Source organism: Hipposideros armiger, unplaced genomic scaffold, assembly GCF_001890085.2.
Source record: "Hipposideros armiger isolate ML-2016 unplaced genomic scaffold, ASM189008v1 scaffold_131, whole genome shotgun sequence".
Taxonomy (NCBI): Eukaryota; Metazoa; Chordata; class Mammalia; order Chiroptera; family Hipposideridae; genus Hipposideros; species Hipposideros armiger.
In genome coordinates this window covers 1913539-1937387 of record NW_017731481.1, presented here as the reverse complement: position 1 = coordinate 1937387, position 23849 = coordinate 1913539, and the positions used below count along the sequence as shown (strand labels likewise).

The 23849-nt window shown below is 45.5% G+C and overlaps 1 protein-coding gene across 3 annotated transcripts in view; it reads right to left on the bottom strand.

Annotated features, from left to right (window-relative positions):
- IKBKB (inhibitor of nuclear factor kappa B kinase subunit beta) overlaps positions 1–23575 on the bottom strand; it is a 50093-nt gene extending 26518 nt beyond the window's left edge. For all 3 annotated transcript variants that reach the window (XM_019649278.1, XM_019649277.1, XM_019649279.1), the window contains exons 1-5: positions 23439–23575; positions 22650–22772; positions 11753–11847; positions 10428–10545; positions 7320–7389 (exon numbers count right to left, since the gene is read on the bottom strand). In XM_019649278.1, the coding sequence (XP_019504823.1) occupies positions 7320–7389; positions 10428–10545; positions 11753–11847; positions 22650–22754 (388 nt within the window). In that variant the 5' untranslated portion in view covers positions 22755–22772; positions 23439–23575. The remainder of the gene's footprint in view (positions 1–7319; positions 7390–10427; positions 10546–11752; positions 11848–22649; positions 22773–23438) is intronic.
- Between the last annotated feature and the right edge of the window lie 274 nt (positions 23576–23849).

Here is a 23849-nt window from a genome sequence, read left to right as displayed (position 1 = left end):
TAACAAAACACTAATAACTGCACAAACACAAGCTTGCACACAGAGATGGTGCTATTAATACTGTTGAACCCAAACTAGTGGCTGGCAGGGAGGGAGCACAACTGTGAAGTAACTCGAAATGTTTATTGACTGACTCACAAAGAGCCTGTTTGGGTCTACGACAAGAGTTCAGGGTATAATATATAAAAGTGTGGGTTAGTCTGTTTACAAGCAGAATGTATGAAAGTTGAGACTCGCTGTATTTTGAGCAAGCATATATGCCCAGACTAGGAAAAGGCCTCTGAAGCTACATGTGTACATCTCCATGCAAATAACCTGGAGCACGAGCAGGTGAGATGCCCCAAGCAGGCCCTCAATGAGGAAGAAGAGCGCTCAGATTAGACTGAAAGCACTATTCCCTACGCCACACTGATTAAGACTTGTCACCAGAGGGCCGGCCCAGTGGCTCAGTTGGTTAAGAGTTTGCTTAAGAGCACGAGTTCTGAGCAACAGGATCGCTGGTTTGATTCCCACATGGGAGAGTGACCTTTGCCAGAGCTGTGCCCGAGTTGCGTTGCCAACAGGTGGCAGGATGGCTCAGCTGGTGAGAGCACATGCTCCTAACAACAAGGTTGCCTGTTTGATGGTGGGCTACACCCGCCCACGGCTGGGGGACTGAACTCAGCACCTTGAGCTGAGCTGCCGCCCGGATGGCTCAGTGGATAATAGAGCGTGTGCTCTTAACAGCAAGGTTGCCGGTTGAACTCCCTCATGGAAGAAATTTTTTAAATTTAAAAATAAAAAAATTTAAAACAAGAGTTGTCACCAACTCTTTAGTGAGATGGGAGAGCAAGATGGTAACTAATCCACTAGTCCACTAATTGCTATTAATATTAATTTTTATGCTTAAGCAACTATATACAACAAACTTTTAATCCTCATTTTAAGGCAGTCATTTATTCTCAAATACTTTTGTCAATTTAATAAAGTCCAAAATTAAAGAATCCTACATGTACTGGTATGTATAGTAGCTTGGACTAAGCGGAACAGTAAAAACTCCGACAGATAAGACCTCTTAAATAGCTCTCCTTACAGAATCAGGATTTTAAAAGCTTAGTTTGGCCTGACTATGCTACATTTTACAAACTAGTACCTGAAAAGCATCGTGAAATGAATCTAAGTTATCTCAAGACAAGAGAACCTAATCTGATTGCAATTGGATGAAAAGTGAGAATTTGAGATTAAGAAAAACTTTTGCATCTGAACATTTATAAAAAATCTAAACCCCTAGCAATAGTGATAATACACATGTATAAAAAAACCACACTACAAAGCAGAAAGCCTAAAAGTTAATGTCTCACATTCCAATTATAGAAAAGTATTTTAAGAAGCACCTACTCTGTGTGAGCTTTTAAACAACACAGTGGCATTTCCTAGGACAGATACTGCACAGAGAGGCCCATGTTAAAGACCTGCCACAGGAAAAAGACAGCCTCCTCCTATTACAGGAACAGCATCTAGGTATTTACCCCAGCCTTTCCTTAGCTCATGAGGTAGACACAAATACATAACTGAAGAATGCGACACTCCTGGAGTTCTTACTGATGAGCCAGAATCTCAAATCACAGCTCCTATATATTTTTTCATATTACAAACCACAAAGTAGGAAACAGATAGAACCAGCTAGACTTCCTTGTAGAAAAGCAGTTTTACAAGGGTTGTGTCCATGAATCGCTATTTATTATGCTCTAAATTCAAAGGGATTACTAAACTCCCGTAACATTTTTATTTGGGATACATTCCATAGAGAAGAAATGGACAGATAAATGGACCAAAAAGCTAACACAGATTAGAAGAGAAAGAAAAGGCAGTTACCAATTGGTGATTTAAGTCACCAATGAGTAAGAAGGGCAACAGGATGTTTGTTCACACAATAAAAATTGACCGTGTGCCTACTATGTTCCAGCCATTTTGGTGTCACTGGGCTTTCCAAACAAAACAGACTGAAAGGCCAAGTGTGGACATGTAGAGAAAGATTTAGTCCAACGAAAAGTTTCTCGGCTAAAATAGTCCCTATGACTAACCAGCAAGGTATCAAGGCAGTCATACCACGTGCTAAGAATAAAGAGCAAAATCATTCCCCATTCATTTAATTAGTACTTATAAAGTGTCTTCTGTTTGCTAAGTATTCTGGAAAATGTGCTAGGTAATTGAAGCATTTTCTTCACGTACTGCACAAAGTCCAGTCAATGGGCCCCAAGCCCAGAAATCAGTCCTCATTGTCAGGCACAGGCAGGGAGATCATGTGACAAGAGCAGAGATGCCAAGTACCCAGTGAGTAGGGGAGGCAACAAGGGGAAAAAAATCCCATGAGAAGGAGAACCACTGTGAGTGACGGGTCAGGGCAGACCTCATGGAGGGGGCAAGTCTAAAGCTAAGCCCCCAAAATAAGAAGGCTTAGGGTTTTGGGGGAGGTACAGGAGCAGCATTCTAAAAGGGGGAGCATATGCAAAGGCTAGCAGAAGGGTGGAAAAGTGGGTTTTGAGAGCCATGTACATGCAAAGTTGGCTACAGTGGATCAGGAGAAACGCAAGGTCCTGAAGAAATTCGGCCTGGCTCTAATGATGGATTATGATGAAAGGGTCTTTTCCAATGAAAGACAGATTAGTAAAATGGGGATAGGAGGTGAGGTACGAGGTCATTAACAGTAATTTGCTATAACTGAATTTGTGGAGACAGTGGGAAACGAAAGGGAAAATGGGATATACAACACGAAGGAACGCTGAAAGAATTTGAAGGCATTTTAAAATGTGAGGGTGTGGAAGAGGGGCAGATTTTTAAGAAATGAGATTCAAAACTGGCACTCATGTCCAGGTAACTGGCAGAAAGATGGGGCTAGTGACATAAGAAAGAGGATGTCAGGAAGGTTTAAAGAAGTCTAGGATTTCAATTTGGAAGTGACTTTGGTAGAAATATTGTATGGATATGGATATGGAGTTGAGGATGGAGGTGAGGGCTGAATATACAGATTTTGGAGATGCGGCTGATAAAGATGTCATGAGACTGGCCTGGTAGTCAGAATCTTTGAAAGCAGTTGATGGTCAGTCCAGGTACAGAGAGGGACGGCTAGGATAAAACAGGAATAAAAAGAATGCATCAAGCAAAGTTCTGGGCAAAAAGATGATGTATTAAAGGAGAGGCGAAAGAGACTGTGGAAAGCAGACAGGACAGTGAAGTGGACGTCAAAGACATCCTGGGGCAACCATTGTGAAAACCAGCTACCTGAATAATGAAAATGGATACTCGGAGTCAGAAGGGACCTCCTCTAAGGTCACTTAGCCCAAATCCCTGATTTTAAAGGTGAGGACACACAGGCTCAGAAAGTTACCATAGTTTTCCATAAAGAAGAAATGAAAAGATACATGGACCCAAAAGGTCCTTGCCCAGGGTGACAAGAGCTGGGGAAAGAGAGGAGCTAGGACTGAAAGCTAGTTGTCTTCTCTTGTATTATTATATTCATTAATCAGGTTATTTATGCTTTCCAACATACTTCATACGCCAATAGTCTGAATTTCTGAGATCAAGCAATCTTCTCTTGTTATAAACCCACAATTAGATAAACACTAAATAGAGCGCCCAATTTTCTGATTCCAAGAATGGAGCTCTTCCCGAAAGCCCTGTGTTCTCTTTGAAATGCTCTCTGCTCTATAATATTGAAGTACTGGACCCCTGCTAGGAGCAACTCTAATCAGGACAGAGGTGGTGACTCAGACTGAGGCCCAGAGAAAACTGGGGAGTGGGATTCCTGACAGCTCAGAGGACAGGATGGGCAGTAACCACAGTAAACTGGCCACCTGGACAACCCCAGATGATCAACTCAGACACAAGATCTGATAAGGCCATGGCAAATGCCCAACTGGCCCACCCAGCTGGCCTGGGCATGGGCGGGTCCTGAGACAGCAGAGTTAGGGGACTCTGGAGTGCAGCAATCTGTACCTCAATCTTAAGTGGCCAGGAGTCTACTCCTTAGCTGACAGGAGGAAACACATGCCAATGTTTTCCAAAGAATAATGAGCAAGACTGTTTTAAGAGTCCACTAAGCTACAACTTCCTTAAGCTATTTTAGGATCACATAAGGTGAAAGAAAAAATTTTTTCAGCTGCCTCTGCACCTATCCCCGGATCTCTTACCAGCATAAGAGCAATGATCTAACAGGCCCATACTGGCAGAGGAAATAGGGCTTATCCATGTGCTCCCCAGGCATCTGCTCATTTTCTCATTTGTACATTGCGGTATCTTCTTAGGTAACTTAAGGTTCACTGGAAAAAGCTTACCTGTGTCTATTATATTGGCACCGCTCTGAGTGGGCATTTCTGGGAGGTTAGTGGCACAGAAGAGGTTGGGGGTAAACAGGTATAACTCAGAACAGAAGGCAATGAATCCAGACCTAGCAGCCAAGGGTGTGGTTCTGCCGCTTATCTGAAGTCAACCTGGCAAAGAACAGCAGTGGCAACCAACAAAGGGAACTTGGGGCCAGCATTTGGAACAAACTGGAACAAAATATGCTCAGGAAATGTTCAGAATACAAAAGAGTTATGTGAGATGAGCTCCAAGAAAAGCTGTTGAAATCTGGCTCGGTGATGAAATCCTTGCCCAAGAAATAAATCTGATGAATCTTGTACGCAAATCAGAAATGGGAATGAAAATAAAACAAACTTATCAGCCACCTCTACAGCGACCACAAAGTCAGGGGATGTGGCTGCATCCTAACAGTGGATGAGATAGGAATGGGTCTGAGGAAGGTTAACCATTTCCAGGAAGGGGAAGTCTCATATGACAACCACCTGCCTGGCTCACTGGATCCCAACCTCAGGTCAACTCCCAAATAAGGGTGACAGAGGCTTTACAAAAGGGATGCCATATAAATCCAAATCCAGAAGGGAAGGAAATGAGAAAGGAACCAATGTTTGCTGATTTCACATTCTGCCAAGAGCAGAGCATTGTGCCAGAAGCTTTGGGCACATCATCTCCTTTTATCCTCATAACAATTCTAATAAGGTGAGTAATGATCCCATTTTAGAGCAAATAAAACTGATGTTCTTAAAAATTAAGTAACGTGCCTAAGGTCACACTGCCAATAAGTGAAAGAGCTGGAATTTGGCCTGAGAATGTTAACTATATGTGGACACCTGTTTTGTTTTTGTTTTTTAAAATAGGTCCTTACATACTTTTCTTTGGGCTGTATTTCATTCATTTGACAAATATTTATAGAGAAGCTGCTATAGAAAGTACTAGTGTTTCAGATGCTGAAGATATAGCAATGACTAAAGTCCCCACCTTCAAATATTTAATTCTAGGGTACTAGTACTTTAAGGCCTCATTACTTCCAATTTGGGGTCACAGAGAGGAAAGATGGAAGATCAATGACCTAAAGAATTTTAATATTTCTCCACCTCTAGGAGAACTGAACGACATAAGCCCTTGGGAGTTTACCTGTCTTCGTTATTCTGATTTACATATAACTCAAACACACATACACAACTTAAATAGGTAATAGACGATACGAAAGCTACAACACAAGTCGATGGTAACTAGATACACAATGTGCCAGACCAAAGAATATGCAATCAGTGGAGGCTCTATTAATATCACTAGAGAACCACTTGAGGAAGTAAAAAGTTATATGAGGAAGTAGACAGTTATGTGTACCTGAGCCAATAATTTAAACACTTTCTTAACTATTTGCTAAGTGTACAAATAATGAATGAAAGAAAAATATTTGAGAGAATAACATTCTAAAAAATGACTTGAAGCTCTAACCAGGGAGAAACAAAATAAAAGTTGCCCATGAAGGGCAAAAGAATATTTCCCAGCCTATTAACCTGCCTTCAACTCAACAGAGAATAAATTAATGATGTAACCACTGGGAAAAAGACACAATCAAGTGAAAGTCTAAGCAAAATGTGAATGCATGAGCCATGTGGCAAGGCGTCGAGAAAACAGGTAGGATTCTTGACCTATATTAGACCCTCTAGGTAGACAGACACGATCCTTTCAGGAGACCCACATGGGCCAATGCATGAAGGAATCAATCTGACCAGTGGTGGAAGCCCACTCAAGTCATATAAAATTGGTGCAACGTCAACTTGTCCTCACGGTGAAGTCCATCCAAGGGACAAAGACATAGGATATAGAGGGAGATGAAATTTACTGTCAGATTGTTTGGATTCTAACCTTAAATATGTCATTGCTTGACTTTCCTCCGTTCATTTCCTTCTTGCCCACCTTCTATCAAAACTGGCATAGAGTAAGGAAGAGGCAGACCCACGCTACCAAGATGAAGTATTTTAGAGACTGGAGGCCACCTATCCTTCCAGGTCAGGTGGTTAGAGAACACAGCTTTACAAATGTGGCAAAATGGTAACAACTGGTGAATCTAGGTAAAGCCTATGTGGGTTTCACTGTACTACTCTTTCAACTTTTCCATATGCGTGATGTTTTTCTAAGAAAAAAAAAAAAAGTTTGAGCAAACAAAAAGAAAAAAAAAACAGTTTCAAAAAGGTTGCAGTGAGAGAGGGATGAAAATGGTATCAATTCCCTAAATCTGAGGGCAACACTCAGTGATAAACTCTGGAAAACTTTAAACTTTAGATCTTAAACTGTCAACTTGTACCAAAAACAGTAAGAGTTTTTTTGCTTTGTTTTGTTTTTAATTTTTAAAAGGAGGCCTGGGCAGCCCCTCTCATTCCTAACGTGTTTCCCTAGGCTGGAGCCATGTGCTGACTTGTAGAGTTGCCCCTCCAAGTTCCCTCCTGGGTCCAGGGGATTGCTTCTGACCTGGGCAGTCTGAGGTCATTCGTCTTCAACCTGGCTTTCTCAGAGAACGCCACAGATACCCTCATGTAAGGACACCAATAGTACCAAAAGATTAAACAAGGACAGTTTTTCCTACGCCTGCGGTTGGCAAAAGAACTGCCCATGTGGAAGTGGAAAAACTTGCTGCCAAGGGACAAAATTCATTCAGTGACAACCTATTCCATCGTTGGTCATTCCAGGAAAGCAGGGAGTGGAGCTTTTTAATGGGAAAGGAAATCTGTTATTCTATATACATCATAATTCACTTCATGACTTAGTCCGGAAGGAAGGGTAATCTATTTGAGTTCAGCGCCTGCCTGACTAGCCCCTTGTTGACCTCCCCACTCCATCTGTCCCCTCTCAACCCCACCCTCTGCAAAGACCAGAGGACCGAAATATCTCTCCTCTGTGATGCACAAGGACTCACAGGGGCACCACACACTCTCCCTGGAGGGCTCGGCCTGACTTCCAGGGCTGGGATTTACCAATGTCACTCAGCAAGGTGAGGATGGCTCCTTCCCGCAGGCCACAGCAGTTTTCGAACTGGTTCAGGTACTGTCAAGAAGATGAAAAGAAGCATCAGAGTGACTGGTCACCAACCACCAATAAGTCCACCAGTGTCTTTTACCAGCTCAAGTCATCTGAGTGCGGACCCTGGCCCTGGGCTTTGGGGACCTGAATTGATAGGCAGCCCGGGCAGGACTGGCAGGACCTGGCCCGAGGCAGAGAAGGAGGAAGCAGCACGGAGAACTCTGGGAAGTGCTCCCTCATGTATAGCTGAGATGTCTTGAGTCATTCTAAGATGAGGGCTTTGCAGTCTCACCTGTGCTGAAGTTTTGAGGGAGACAGGCCAGAGTCTAAGCTCAGCCACAATTGGTCCACTACTCCTGAGTGTCCCGCAGACGCAGAGTGGAAGGCACTCACTGAAAACCACCCTCTGACCACTTCCTGATATGGCTGCACCGGTGGGGTGAAGATGACGGGAGGGAATATTTAAGGGCACACGCCGGGCAGTGGGCTAACCTCCGCACGGATTAGCTCAGTAAAACTGCTTCACCTGCATTGCCTCATTTCATCCTCCCCACTGCCACTGAGGAGCACTGCTGGAATTTCCATTTTGTATGTGAGGAATCTGAGACGGGAGGGCATCAGCGATCTGTCTGCTCTCAAAGCCATTCCAGGGCCAAGCTGGAATATGAAGCCGTGTGTGTATATAAGGCTCGAGCCCAGACACTTAACCCCTTTGCTCTCCTGCCCCTCACAACCCATGGAGAGGCTCAATGTGCTGCTGGAAGTCGGCCTTGAATAAAGACAACGGAGAAAAAAAATTTCCCGACTGAGGCTTACAGTCATGAACTAACATTTATATCCATGAATGTCCAAGAGCCTGTTTCCTGAGCCAGGCATACAGACTTCACTCTTCCAATAAGTTCTGGCTTTTACCTTTGCTTGCGTGCCCAAGGTGTATATTTTGAACTTTTTTTTTTTTTAAGATTTTTATTGGGGAATTGGGGGAAGGGGAACAGACAAGTGGCTGTCGTTTTGTTCTTCAGTCTAGTTGTGGAGGACGTTGTTTCACTGGCCCAAGTTGGCACCATCATTGCGCTTTTCCCGGGAGAGGCAGATCAGTCGCAGGCTTCTGGACGGCCGCTCACTGCGGCTGCTGGCCGCTCACGCTGGCTGCTGGCTACATACGGTAGCCCATGGCAATCCACTGCCACAGGGACTGCAGCCTACGTCGTCGCCGGCGACTCATGGCAGCCCAGCTCCAGGTTGAGCTGTTGTTCAGCATCTTAGCTGTAGAGGGCAGTGTCACTGGCCCTCATATGTGGGATCCGAACCAGGGCCCTCTGGCATCCCAAGCCAGTTCTTAACCATCGCGCCACTCGGCCGGCCCTATTTTGAACTTTTTAGAGGAGGAAAGGACAGGCTACCTCAGCTGGATAAGGAAGGGAAACCAAGAGCCGTGGGCAGCAGCACCATCCTCCCAGCCCTCCCCTGCCCTGGTGACAGCACGGACAGAGGCCCCTTAGGGTGCACTTGCTTCCTGCCTCCCCAGCTCATCCCGCACCCACACCAGTTCAATCATGCTGAAGTTTGTATCTTCTTCCCTGGCCGACTGGCTCTCTGCTGCCTACACAATCAAGTCTGAAGTCCTCTGCCCAGCCTCAGAGCCCTCTGTAATCTGTTCATATCCCACCTTCCTCCCACGTTGCCCTCTGAGAATCATCTGTTCTACTACAACATGGCTTTATCTCCTTAAATGACTGCAGTTAGTAATTGGATGGCTGTGAAAGGTTAGGAAAATAAAGAGAAAAATCGAAGCCTTATCAAGTTCCCCATTTCTCATTGGTTATCAGTGCCCTGCCTGTGGTCATGCCAGTGACTGTGTTCACATCCTGCTGTGACACTCCCAGGACACACCCCACCTCCCATGGTGGGAGAAAGCCACTGGGGCAGATCAACCTTCATCGAAAGTTTCCTTGTGAAAACGAAGGCGGAAGGGGCCAGAGAGTACTGAGAATAGCACATGATGCTGGGTTCAGGAAACTGCCATGTGAAGACGAAAGAAATGCCTGGGTATCCCCGGCCCCATGTCATGGACCTTCTCCTAAAGTGAAGAACTGAGGGAAGTGTGCACTAACAGTGCAACCTCTTTTTCAATACAAAGACAAATCTTTTGTCCAGAGCTCTTACTTTATCTTGCGCTGTATGGCAATATTCAGTTTCACAGATGGAGAGCTAGCCTGCAGTTGGGTTCCTACAGGCTGTGGCCCAAGCTCTGTCACTGCAGCTGTGTGAGGGCTGGCAACCCACCTAACCTCTCTGGGCCATGATACCCATGGGAATCACACATGGGAATCACTCTTCACATGGGAATCACACCTGTTTTACCAGTGTCACGGGGTTGTTGAAAATCAAATGAGGCAACGTGCAAAAGCAGGTTGTGTGATGCTGTTTTAGAGAACATCGGGGAGGTGGACACACACCACTGTCCCTGAGACTAGGGAGGGCTGCCATCACCTACTTTGAAGTGTATGTTCTAGTAAAGAGATGTTAATGTGGCGAGAAGGAAGAAAGCAGAGCCCAGAGGTGAGTCAGTGGTAGCTCTGGAACCCCAACCCGGTGCCCTGATTACTAAGCCAGCCCGGTTCCTGCTCTACTCTGTGACCCTGAGGGAGCTGCTGCCACTCTGTAGGAGAAAATCCCCCCTAATAAGGACAAGGGTGACGCTGACATGAAAGACCGAAGTGGCCCGGACATGCTGAGGGAGGAAAAGTTTGTTTTGGAATGCATCCAGTCTTGCCCCGGACTCAGGCCTAGTGATTGTTTCCTTGTCATTTTAGTAATCGCTGTGCAGAATGTACAGCATGCCCTTCCCTGACTTTCTCGTAAGACCTTCTGATTCAGTGTCTCGATTCACACCCTGTACACATCACCCCACACTGGACATGGAAGGGGGATTTGAGAAGGAAAAGTAATCCCGCTGAAATCACCATGGTTCCCTGAACTTCCTGATGATGGAAGCGGTGAAAGGTCTCCCCACAGCTCTTACCCAGGCAGGCTGTGCGCCGCCCCCCTGGAAGCCTCACCTTTCGGAGATCTCCTCCTTGGCAGTACTCCATGGCCAGCAGGGGCAAGTCATTGGGAGCCAAGTTCTGCATCCCCTCAGGGACATCCCGGGCAGCCACCACGTTGGGGTGGTTCAGCCTAAGAAGGAGGAGAAACCAGTAAGGGAGGAACCCAAGCTTTGGCTCAAACTCACTCCCCGCTCTGTCTGTGTCTCAGCAAAGCTCACCTGACAAGAGGCCCAGAATAGCCAAGGGCCCTCGGGATAAGTAAGAACACAGAAGTCAGGAACTGGCGACTTACCTCAGGGCCCGATCAGTTAGCATCCACCCAGCTCTACCGTCAGCACCATGAACTCAAGGACTCTATGAGTGCATCATGTGTAACTTAATTTTCCTTAGAATGCCCCATAGCAAGTCCTCATTGTACTCTGAAACTGCTTCTAAAAGCAGAGAAAGTAGAGGGACTTCCAATCTCATGCCATTCGAGTGGGGGTAGTGTGTGTGGGTGCGTGTGTGGGTGCATGCAGATAAGGTGATGCCTCCCCTGTTTAGGAGGTTCGTGGAGGGGTCACCTGTTTGAGGTCTTCCAAGCTGACCAGCTTTCTAGTTTACCTAAACGCTTACCATTTTTAAATGCCTTACTAGCTAGGTGGACAGCATCCACCTAGGGACAGACAGACCCTGTCTCCACACTGGAGGAATAAATGTCAGCAATAGGTTCACAGCAGTGGAAACTCACATACCACCCAGGAACTAGAAGTACAGGTGAAAAAAGGATTTCTGCTGAAAAGGGAAAATTCACTGGAATGGCTGTTTTAAATTCTTTAATATAACAAATACGTACAATTGACCAAAAGCCCTTGACAAGGCATGATGCTGGACACTAACCACCAGTCCTCCAGAAACCATCTACCTCAGCGGTTCTCAACCTGTGGGTCGCGACCCCTTTGGGGGTCGAACGACCCTTTCACAGGGGTCGCCTAAGACCATCGGAAAACAAAAAGATACTTACATTACGATTCATAACAGTAGCAAAATTACAGTTATAGAGTAGCAACAAAAATAATTTTATGGTTGGGGGTCACCACAACATGAGGAGCTGTATTAAGGGGTCGCGGCATTAGGAAGGTTGAGAACCGCTGATCTACCTGGAGAGTCTGGCTGGTATCCTGACTGAGCAGCTGAGATTCGCTGCAGGTGGGGCTGTTGCTCCAGATCCCAAAGTTCAGCTGGTTGCTCCCCAATTTCATTTCAGTGTCCCATGGCTCCTCAGCTCCTGCAGTCCCCTCGGTCCCCCCCAGCCAGGGGCGGCTTTATCGCACTGGCTCAATGCAGTGGGCCCTCACCTTCTCATGATCTGGATCTCCAGGCACCACCGCTCTCGATTCCGGGGACTGAGCTCCTGCCGGCACTGCTTGATAGCAATCTGCTCACCTGTTTCCTGCAGAGAGAGCACACACACGGAGGATTAGCAGAACCAACAGCCAAACACACAGAGAAATCCAGGGGGTCAAATCTGAAATTGTCTCCCCAGGGCCCAAAACATGGATCTCTATCACCTCCGGTTTCCCGAGGCTGGCACATGTATCCCCTGATAGGGATCCCCAAGTCACCTGCCAGTCCATCGGGCTGGTCTCCACCATCCCCACCTCTCAGCCTACTCTTGTCTCTCCATCAAGTCTACTTCAAGGCCTTGTTCAGTTCCTACCTCCTCGAAACTTCTGCTGGCCACTCCTGCCCAAGAGATTTCTCATTCCTCTAAACTCTGACTACTGTCGTACTAGGTTGAACCACATGACATCGCCGATCTTGACCATTCTGACCTACATAAATGGCACTTCCATATGGTTCAACCTAATAGTTAATGCCACACTGTCTTTATGTGTCATGTTTCTCTTCTTCATGTCTCTCTCCCTGGAGCAAGTTTTGTCTCTCCAGAGAGAATGCGAGCCTCGGATAGTTGAGTGAACACAGGCTGATTCAAATTCCTACTTAGCCATTTACTAGCTCTGTGACCTTGGGTAGACCACTGGGTCTGACTCAGTTTCTTCATCTGTAAAATGGGAATCCGGATGCCCACCTTCCAGGACTGTCATGAAGCTGGGCCTCTAGCAGTGCCTAGTTCCAAGCAGGTGTTCAACAGCACTCCTGGGGGCAGCCCCATGTCATACAGATACTCCTGGCATTTAAAGTCTCCAAAGCTTGGCTCCAACCTGCCTTTCCAGACATTCCCCCACAATTCCACCCCACGCCTTGACACTGCAGCTAGGTTCGACCACCTGGCCGGGTCCTGTGCCTTTAATGCTCTCGTAGGTACACAGGTGCTACAGTCTTCCCACCACAAGGGGTTCCTGCCCGCTGCTCTAAACAGGTAATTCCTCCATTGCTCATACGTACTGAAGGCTTATTTTCTGTAGGTTCATAGGGTTATTTTCTCTTTTCTTTGTTAAATTATAGGTTTGTCCATCCTCATGCACTTTAACTCTATTCTAGTAACTAGCATAATGCCCTCAATTGAGGTTTTGTGAATAGAAGGCACTCAATAAAATTTTTGTGACTAATTAACTGACTGCCTCGGTCCTGATGATGAACACTTCCCATTTCCTTGTGCTCAGCACCAAGGAGCCACTGGAACAGAGTAAAAGGGGAGGGCCCTGAGGCTACAGCGTTGGCAGCAGCAGGGACAGTGGCTCTAGCTTTGGATGCTCCAGCCACCACAAAAGGGTCACCACTACGCTGCTGCCACCTCCTCAGGCCGTTGGGGCTTCTAGGATGGCTGAGGAACAGCAGCTGCCCTGACTGTGGCTTTAGTGGCCCCAGCCTGGAACTGGTCCTGCCATCAGTGAACAAGCTGACCGATACCAATAAGCTGTGTATTCTGTGCACCTGCAGCAAGAACCTCCCCAAAGCCCATATTCAACATTCACCTGGGGAAGAGCCACAGCCCACAGGATGGTACAGTGACCCAACAATAAGAAAAGATTTCAAAAAGGAACCAAAATCCTACTGTTGCCTAACTGAAGGATGTCTTAGAGGCCCTGTTAAGCCGTTTTCTCATTTTATGAAAATGCATACTGAAAAGAATCATAAGCCTTGTAAGTGTAGCAATTCATATGGTACTGAATGGGACTTAAAAAAGACATGTCGAGGACTGTGGCAAGGCCTCCCGGTGTGCACGTGGCTGTGTTTATGGCAACAGAACTGCATTACGGCCATGATTTATCGAACTAGCCATGATCCCTGCAGGAACAAGGACCCACCCAGTAAGAAAAGGAAAGATGGGAGTCTTCAAACACAAGCAGCATTGTCTAATAAAGACCCCTGAATCTCTGTTCAATAAACTAATCCCTAAAACTGATGCTCAAGAACTATAAGCTTCAGAAATAAGGTGGAAGCATCTTCTGATCCTCATAGCTCCAATGCCAGAAAACAGAAACTTGCAATACCTCTAAGATACTCTCAAAAGTTGCTTTCATCAAATCCCAAGATTGCTGTGGTTATGCTCTCCATCATGCAGTCACCTCACATGCCTATTTTTTTTTAACAGCTCTATTGAGAGATAATTCACATACCATACAATTCATTAATTTAAACTATACAATTTAATGGTTTGGGGTATATCCAGAGTAGTACAACCAAAACACCAACAATCAATTTTAGAACATGTCTGTCATCCCCTCAAGAAACTCCAATACATTAGCAGTAACTCCCCCTCTTCCCCCCAACCCCTCTAACCCTTGGTAACCCCCAATCTACTTTCTGTCTCTACAGGTGTGCCTGTTCTCGACATTTCATACAGATGGAATCATACAATATGTGGTCTTTTGTGATGACATCTTTCACTTAGCGTGTTTCCAAGGCTCACCCATGCTGTAGCCACATGCCTACTTTTGCGACAACAGGCTCCTTGGTAGTAGGCGTTGATAATCAGGTTCTGCCCTAAGTATCATTCACTTACTTTGCTATTAGAACCCTGATCTTTGGCCTAAATGTTCAAAAATTGCAACTTCTGTTGATACTGAACCAATCAGCACAATTGTACAAGTGAATTTGGACAGAAGTCCATCTAATACTTTTCAAGAGTCAGGGAATGTATCAAAAGAATGCCATTTCTTCAATCGATGTACAGACTGTTACATCTACATCCTGAACTTCCGGGTTCCTCTGTCTGTTCTCAAACTGATTTGAATTTGGTTTCAAGTTTCACTTCCCATTAGTGGTCAGATTCAAACACTTTTGCCCAGTTCTCTGGTAACTTCATCAATAGCGGCTCTGACAGGCCATTACAGATGCTTGTTTCCAGTCAGGCGGAATCTCCACAGAAACTCAGACGGTGGAATGCAGAGTTCTACAAATGACAGACGACTGATAGGACGAGCTGTAAAATGACGTAACAGTGTTGAAAGCGTCCGCTCAACATGTTATGTTTCGATGGACAGACTTATAAACAACAGTTTAACAGAAGATACTCATGATTTGTTACCTCAGAATGACTCTGATAGTTGAAACCAAGATGTTTTAAAAGCTGCACCTATTTTAACTCTAATACACAAAATACTGTGTTAGTTTTCTATTGATGCTGTAACAAATTGCCACAAACTTAGTGGCTTAAAACAATACAAATTTAGTTAGCATGGGTCTCACTGGGCTAAAATCAAGGTGTTGGCAGGGCCATGTTCCTTTCTGGAGGCTCTAGGGGAGAGTCCATTTCCTCGCCCTTTTCAGCTTCTGGTGGCTGCCTGCGTTGTTGCTTGGCTCAGGGCCCCTCCCTCCATCCTCAAAGCCAGCAATGACAAGCCAAGTCTTTGTCACATTGCATCACTCTGACATTGACTCTCCTGCCTTCCATTTTCTTTTTTTTTTTTTTTTTTTTTTAGCTGAGCCATCCTGCTACCTGTTGGCAGCTCAGCGGCTGCTCAGCTCGGGCTGGACTCGAACCGCTGTTGCTCAGAGCTCAAACTCTTGAGCGAGCTCTTAACCAACTGAGCCACTCGGCCAGCCCCTGCCTTCCATTTTCCACTTTTGAGGACCCTTGTGATTACATGGGGCCCACCCAGATAACCCAGGATAATTTCCCATCTAAAGGCAACTGATCAGCAACTTTAATTTCATCTACAACCTTAATTCCCCTTTGCCACGGAACTTCATATATTCATAGGTTCAGGGAATTAGGATGTAGACATCTTTGGGAGGGGCCATTATTCTGCCCACCACAAATAATATGCTTCCTTAAAAATGACAGATAAATCAAACCCCAAGGTAGATTTACTAAGTGACTGAGAAAATATTTTAGGCACTCTATCTACCTATGCATTGGATAACTGTAGATAATTGGAGTCTCTTGCTCGACACAAACATTGGACCTAACACACAGCTGTCACCTGGCCCAACCCAGAATCCAGGAATACATTTTGATATTGAAGATCGACAATAAAGATTGAAGATTTGATATTGGCCTCAATATCCAAACTCAAACTAAAGAGTAAATTTAGCAATAAGAACACTGGAATAACTGGGCATAGAGACAAAAACTGACTTCCTATTTGAGGACAACTCAGCTTAGTTCTACAGTTGACGGGGAAACCCTCACTTCCTAGGCCCAGGGATGTCCCATACAGATACAGACACACGAACTATTCTTACACAGTGGCCCTCTAGGAAATATTCTAAAACCTTCCAGCTTTTCCATGAGTAATCTTTCATTTGAAACCCAAACCCAAACAATGACTTTCTGTTGCTAAAAACATACCTGCTCTAGAAAGCAAAATTCACTATAGAAACAGACTATGAATACTGGTTTTGAAACCCTGGGGAGTTTGCTCTTCATCAGTAGTGAAACTCGAACAGCAGTAGATGACTTTCTGTATTTGGCCCGGAACACCCTCGAGTCTCAGCTCAGTTCTGTGGAAACCTAGACTTGGCCCAATCAATCTCAGTATCCAACTTCTACTAAGTGGACTCCTCATGTGGGACAACATTTAAAATTGGTTTGTATTTTGAGAAAATGGAGAAAGGGGCCAACAGTGTTACCTATATTGAATGTAGTTGATTATGAAGGTCGTTAGAGTCTCTGTGATTCTTTGCTTTTTGTACATGAAAATATAAAACTTGTGTATAAATGTGAGTGTGTTATAACGTGTAGAAGCTGGGAGGGTGGGGGGTGGGGGTGAGACACATCCTCAGACTTCTGAGTTACCAAGAGGTACTAGAGCACAAGTGAGCTAGAGGGCCAATCTATACAGGAGCTGGCACAGTCCCCAAAGTTAGCTTTCTTTTAATGACTAGGGGAAACACAGGCACAGGTAGCCAAAAGGTACATTCAAACCCTTAGCACAGAAATGGCATGGCAACCATCTAAGAGGCCACTGTGGTATAAGGGGGCAATTGGTAATAATCTCCCCATTCCCTTTTAGGCCCTGCCCCTCCAAGATGAATGTTTCAGAAAGGAAGTGCAATCCTGGGCCCAGAGAGATCCTAGGGACAGAACCCAGGCCTGACAGTCAAAAGGTCCAGGGTCTGGCTGCAGATTCACCCCTGACTCAACCGCACTGACCAGTCTACACTGAGAGGGCTCTGACTTCAACCTACTCCTTTCAGTGTAAACACCCAGTGGACACAGTGGCCCCCAAACTCACCCACGGGACTCAAGGGCGAAGTAGGTCATGGTGTAACTCCCTCATCCTTCACCTGGTAAATGTGTGACATTGAGCCCATTACTTAAGCTTCTGGGTCTTTAGCCATAAGATAGAGATGCTTCTACCCCTTCCGGTGCTGTCAGTTAAAATGAGACGGAGTGTCTGATACACAGTGAGCCTTGAGTAAATTACAGTAGCATGTATCATTTCCTTCCGTTAGCCTCACGTAGATGTTGCTCTACCCATTTAAAGTGCCTTCTCTTCTCCCATCAGACTATCTATATATAGTCTACCTCCTTTCAAGATCCTGCTTAAGTTCCATTTTCTCAAGAAGCCTTCCCTCTCCCTTGAACATTCAAGAAAAAACATGGATAAAGCACCTAGACCAGCTAGCACATGCCTCTTGATAAACAGTAGCCATTATTATTTCCACACAACTTGATGCCTATATTTAGATTTACTTGATATATTCTTAAGTATTCATTTAATCTCCTTGAATAGAGCCTAAGCACATTAAGGACAAGGTCATCTCCTTTTTTTGACCTGATGGATCCCTGATAGAGCTTGGGTCGGCGCTCAATACATTCTCAGTGAACGGACTGAGTAAAGTCTTTAAGACTTCAAAACACACAGAGAAGCTGAAGTGAGCTTAGTCTGCTCCAGTGAGGGGACGAGTAAAAGTTAACACTATTTCATAGAAGGGATGATTAATAATACCTCACCTTTTATATCTTTAGAATAACCAGCGCATTATCTCATTTTATCCCCACTAGTATCCTCTGGAACCAAAGGCAGTGCTTCCCAGACTCATTCAAAGTGCTCTGAGAATATATTTACAAGGTACCCTAGGAGATTTCCAGAGGCTTCCTGAGAGCAGCTGCCCCATGTCCGGCCCAGACACGCTGAAAACCAAGGGGATCAATATCTAAGCATCCTCAAAATCAATGGGGGAAGTTGTGGCCCCATGGAGCTGGCAATAACAGAGCCAGGATATAATTGCAAGTCATGTATTTTTTTGTGCTGCAAATTGAGGTCACTCAGGTCATCGCCTTTTCTCCTCCTTTGTATTTAACAAAGATCTTATTGAAAATGTCAGCCTATCTAGACTGTAGTGACCTTGGACTGAAGATTTAAGGGAGTACCAAGGCAGCAAGGATTGTCAAGGCCCACGTTTAGTAACCCAACCAAAAATATCAGGGAAACAATCATGGGGTTATTGTTATACTGTCTCTCCTCACTGGGAAATGCTCATTTTAGAGCTCTCTGGTAAACAAGGAAGACATATATTTTGTCCTCAAAAGGAGGGTTTTTCCCGTAGTGCTTTGAAATGGTTTAGACTGATGAAGAACTGAGAATGTTCTCGGGGTATCCCCACTTTGGATTTCCCCACCATGGAGAAACTACAAGCCACAGTGGAGAAAGCTGGGATTCAAACAAATGTAGGTTCAGATTCTAGCTCTTTCACTTACTAGCTAAGCCTTTTTGGGTAAGTGACTTAACTTCTCGGTGCTTCAGTTTCCTCAACTATAAAACGGAATTAGGGCCGGCCCAGTGGCTCAGTTGGTTAAGAGCGTGAGCTCTGAGCAACAGGGTCACCGGTTCGATTTCCACACTGGCCAGTGAGCTGCACCCAAGCTGAGCAACCGCTGAGCTGCCAACAGGCGGCAGGATGGCTCACTGGTGAAAGAGCATGCTCTTAACAAGGTTGCCAGTTGGACTCCCACATGGATAGTGGGCTGCACCCCCCGCAACTAACATTGAACACAACACCTTGAGCTGAGCTGCCGAAGGGCAGCCAGATGGCGACTGGACTTGAAGCTGAGCTAGCTGCACCCTCCACAACTAAGGTTGAAGGACAACAATTTGACTGTTCCCCTTCCCCAATTCCCCAACACTGTTCCCCTTTCCCAATTCCCCAACACTGTTGCCCTCCCCGAATTCCCCAATTAAAAGAAAAATCTTAAAAAAAAAAAAAAAGGAATTAAAGACTCCCAGGGTTATTGTGCAGACTGGAGAGAAAGCATATAAAATACCTCTCCCAATGCCAGCATGTAGTAGATTCTCAATAAACAATGGGTCTATTCTGAGGCATCATTATCTGACTGAGGATACCAATGCTTAGGCTCTTTCATGCAATTTTTCTTTATGCAATGATATAGTAAAAACAGTCTCTCTTTTGTAGACAAGACAAACATGGAGTATTAGGGAAATGTACATGGTTAAATGTAATCATTAAAACTGACTGGAGTTAAATAATCGACACCACCCTATCCCACCCAGCTGCTTTCTTCAAGAGGCTCTGAACAGAGGGGTATCCACCAGAGAACACACTGCTCCTGTTCTGATCCTGAACATCAATTAAAGAACCACCCCTAAGCACCCAAAGCAGCCCTGTGGATGTCTCCACCTGAGAACCCAGGAGGATGACGGAGAGCTTCCTGGACTGAGCCAGGCTCATCAGCAAACATTCACTGAGTGTTTAGCACCTTTAGCAGTCAACACTCAACTCCCCTCACTCCCTTAGCCCCTCCACTTTCTAGTCCACCACTAAGTTCTGTCAATTTTACCCCTAAAAGAGCTCTTAAGTCTGCCCACTTCTCTCCAGCTCCACCACCATCGGCCCAGTCCAATCTCTCACCTAGACTACTCCAAAAAGCCTCATAACTAGTGTCTCCACGTGACAGGGCAGTGCCAGTGGTGTCCTGTTACCAGCTCCTCAGAGTTGATTGCTAAATATTGAGGAATTCGGTGAGAACTGGTTGTTAAACTGTCAGTGGTTTAAAATAAGCCATGGTCGGAGTAGTTACTATGCGGAAATTGGTAACTGCTACCCATCAGAGCATTTTTTCAGAGAGCTTATTTCCCAGCACACCACTACTTGGGCCCTTCCAATTTGTCCCTGCAGTCAGAGTGAACCCCGTTCAACAGCTTCCCATTGCTCTTAATACCAAAAAAATAGCCTCCTTGGCAGGGTCTGACTGTCACCTTCTACACTTCAGCCTCCCTTCCTGGCACACTGGTCTTCAGTCCCCCCTACTGGTCATGACCTACCCCTCCATGGGGGCCCTTAACAAGCTGCTCCCTCTGCCTAGAACTCTCTTCCCACCGTCTCTGCCCGGCTAACTTCTACCAATCCCTCAGGAGTGCCACTTCCTTGGGAAAGCCTTCCCTGACCCCTTGGTATAAGGTCTCATTGCATGGGGCCCCTCTCCCGTGCTGTACTTATCATAGTTGGGAGCTTACATTTATAATTATTAATGGCTCTTTCTCTTTTCCAAAAAGGTTTTATCAAAAACCAAACGGGATTTAATCACCACTGTATCCATAATAGATAATATTTATGCATTGACTGAGTGAATGATTTTGTGCACTAGCACATGTATAACATAAAGACTGTTGCTGAAAAGGATAACTATTGCATTGCTCTGTACACCTGAAACTAACAATAAAAAAATTAAAAAAAAAAAAAAGACTGTTGCTATGGGGGAATTGAAAGAAATCCAAAGCCGGGCAGAGCCCTGGCGACAAGGCACACTCCTACACACAGACAAAAAGGCATTATATGAGGCATGCCAAATGAGTGGTGCTGAAGGAATTCAATGGAAGAACTAATTCCCATGGAATGAAGGAGTCCGTGACAGGTTTATGGATGAGATGGTCTAGAGCTGATGCTGTAGGAATGGGTAGAATTTATATAGAGCTGTCCAAGAGAGGGTTCAGCCAATTAACCTGTTGGAAGCCAGAAATAATGCTAGAAAGACAGAAGGAGGCCAGACTTTGATGGGCCTCCAATGGCAGGATGAGGAATTTGGCTTTTGGCTTTTTAAAAATTAAAAAAACAGTTAAGGTTTTTGAACAAGGAAACTTAAAATTAGTAATTCTAGAAGAGTAATCCATACACACACACATACACAAACACACACACTTTCTTAGGCCAATATCTATGAAGCCAGAAATGAATTCAATCCGACAACAGCTTTTCAAACCTAGAGAGCAGGTGGAAGCCATTTTGAACTAGAGATGACAGACAAGGAGATTGCACATTTGAACAAAATTCTTTTTGAAGGAAACCAAGATGGCTCTAGTTCAGCTGCAGCAAGATGTTTGCCATAGTCAAGAGACTCTAAAAGCCCTTGCCTGTCTAGAAGCAGCCGAGCCCAGGTATCCGTGGAGCTGTAGAATGATCTGCCTCTTCTGTTATAATGCTAGGCCCCTGGCTATCCTCGGACCAGGATAAATTTGAGCCAGTGGTATTTCTAAGGCCCCCTTAAGCCAGGCATGGGTTTGCTGGAACCCTAGTTTACCAGTTGGGTGTGAGAATGTTACTGGAGGGCAGAGTACAGCGCTGGCTGGCCAGTAGCCTTGATGACCCTCCCTGCTCACTGCAGTAAGACTCCTGGGAAGTGGTGTGCAATGTGCCATCCCTTCAGTCCAAAAAGGTGCTAAGCAGCTCTTAACTAACAAACAGGTGCCTTCCTTCAAGAACTTTGGTAGGTCTGAATTTGGGGTCAGGAAGCAAATTTTAGCTATTTGGTGAGTGAGGGTTCCCTAGAGCAATGGACTTCAAATTGGGTATATGCATCCTAGGGGTTAACCAAGACTGGAATCAAAAAAAAAATGTAAAAAGAAACCAAGCTTTTCTGATATTAACTGTGTGGCACTCTCCTCAGGTCATTTGTCAGAAGGGCACTTGCCTCTTCTGGTACTCGAGGTATCCTGAGGAAAATGGGCGTTCCATAGGTAGGGGGACAGAGGTCTATGGGGACACGTTGCAGGTCACGTGTGCCCTGCTTAGGTAGAATTATGGATTGTATTATCCACATTTAATAAAATAATTCTCATAAAATGGACGAGCTGCTTAAAAAGATTCTTGCAGAGAATTTGAGGAGATGTACTACCTCTTCAAGCAAACAGGAAGATGGAAGAACTAACACTTCTAATGTGAGAAACTCAAGTCCCACACATAAGGAGTAAAAACAATGAGGCTCTAATCAGATCTAAAGATTAAAATCAGTCCAAATAACTCAAAATTATAGAAATTATTTTAAATATGGATTTTCATCCGATATCCTTACGATAATCCTCACTTTCATGTGGATCTGTGTACTTTGTTTTGTGAAGTATTGCAAACAATACTGGGCAGACCTCATAACTGGTAAATATTTAAAATAAAAAAAATTTAATTAACATTTAAAAATATTTCATCATTCTCATCCTGTAAATTTTTCTATTTTTGTATGTTTTATAACATGTGATATATTAGTACACAATACATTACTACATGATAGTCTAATGCTAGCATAGATATATAATTTAAAATACATATAACTGAGGCTGGAAGCTTAAAATTTTTTTACTATTTATTTAGGGGGTATAGTCAATAAAGCTTGGAGACTACTAACCTAGAGTTAGCTTAGCAGCCCTGCATCCCTGTAACGGTTCCCCCCTCTCATTCTCTCCTAAGAAACCCATGACCAAAGGTGAGACCCATTCACCCATCCAGCCTACTGCACACTGCGGGGTAGAGACAGTGGGGTGGGGAGGAGCCTGTCTTCCCCAGCCCCACCCCTGACGCCCATGGCTCTTCCCATCAGCACAGAGCCCCTACCTGATTGTGCCATCGGATGACGTTTCCAAATCCCCCTGTTCCAAGTCTTTCTTTCATTTCCCAGGCCCCACATGTCTGGGTTGGCAAGGAAGGTGACCAGCTCATACTGATGCCGTGCTAAGTCTGTAAGCAATTCGGGGTGGGGGACAAAAGGTTAAGGTTAAGAAAAAATGGAACTCAATGAGATGGAGAGGTAAGATATACCAAAGACCTCCAGTGTAAGAGGAAAAAAATAAAAACTGAGGTTTTTATTTTGTAAATAAATCAGTGTGGTTTGTTTTTTGGGTTTGGGTAGCAAACTTCTGGCTTTCTCACCTTTCCCAACCCCACCTCGGCCTTGTGTAAGCAAATAAGGAGGAAAGTTACTGGAAGGAGATGATGCCTCACACCCCATTGCCTCGAAAAGGAATTCCCCAGCCTGGACTCCATCCAGCAAGGGGCGACCTGCCCTGCCATTCTGCCCAAGGTGGCAGGGAGAGAATCTGTTTGAGCTTCCCCACGGCCACGTGTGTCTTCACACAGTCCGAAATCATCACAGCTCTCTCCCAAAGCCACCCACCTCCAAGTATCCACCTGGAACCACCCTGGTGGTGGGGCCTCCCAACTCCAACAGCACAAGAGAAACGCTTCCATGCCCAGAACCCCCCGACTTTTAAACTCGACAGAAGTTTCTTCAAGAGCCTCAAGTGAGGCGGGAGGTGCGAGCCTGCGTGGGCAAAGGAGACGAGGGGTCGGCGGGTGGCACCGAGGTCCCGGCGCCCCGCGGCCCGCGGCCGCCCGAGGACTCACCTGTCGGCAGGGACACGGGGCGGGGGAACGGGGGCTGGGGCGGCAAAACCGGGGGCTCTGGTACCACCCCGAAGACATTAAAATACTGGAATCTTAAACCTGCCAGCCGAGTGCCACTTCCTCAAACACTTCCTGCTCTGACGTCACGAACCATGTGGGCCGGGGCAGGCCCTTAAAGGGGCCGCAGGGGGCGCTGGCCCAGGCCACGCCCCGTGCCCGCAGACCGTGCCCGAGCAATCGGGTCGGTACCCTGGGGATCCCGCGTTCAGGTGACTCCGGGATGGATGCATGTGACTTGTAGACAATTCTAGTCGAAATTAGGCATTGTGCCCCCAGAGATAAAAGTACAGCCCGAAAACAAGCCCTAATACGCCAGAGTTCTCTTTAGACAAGTAACTTCTACCTGAAGCG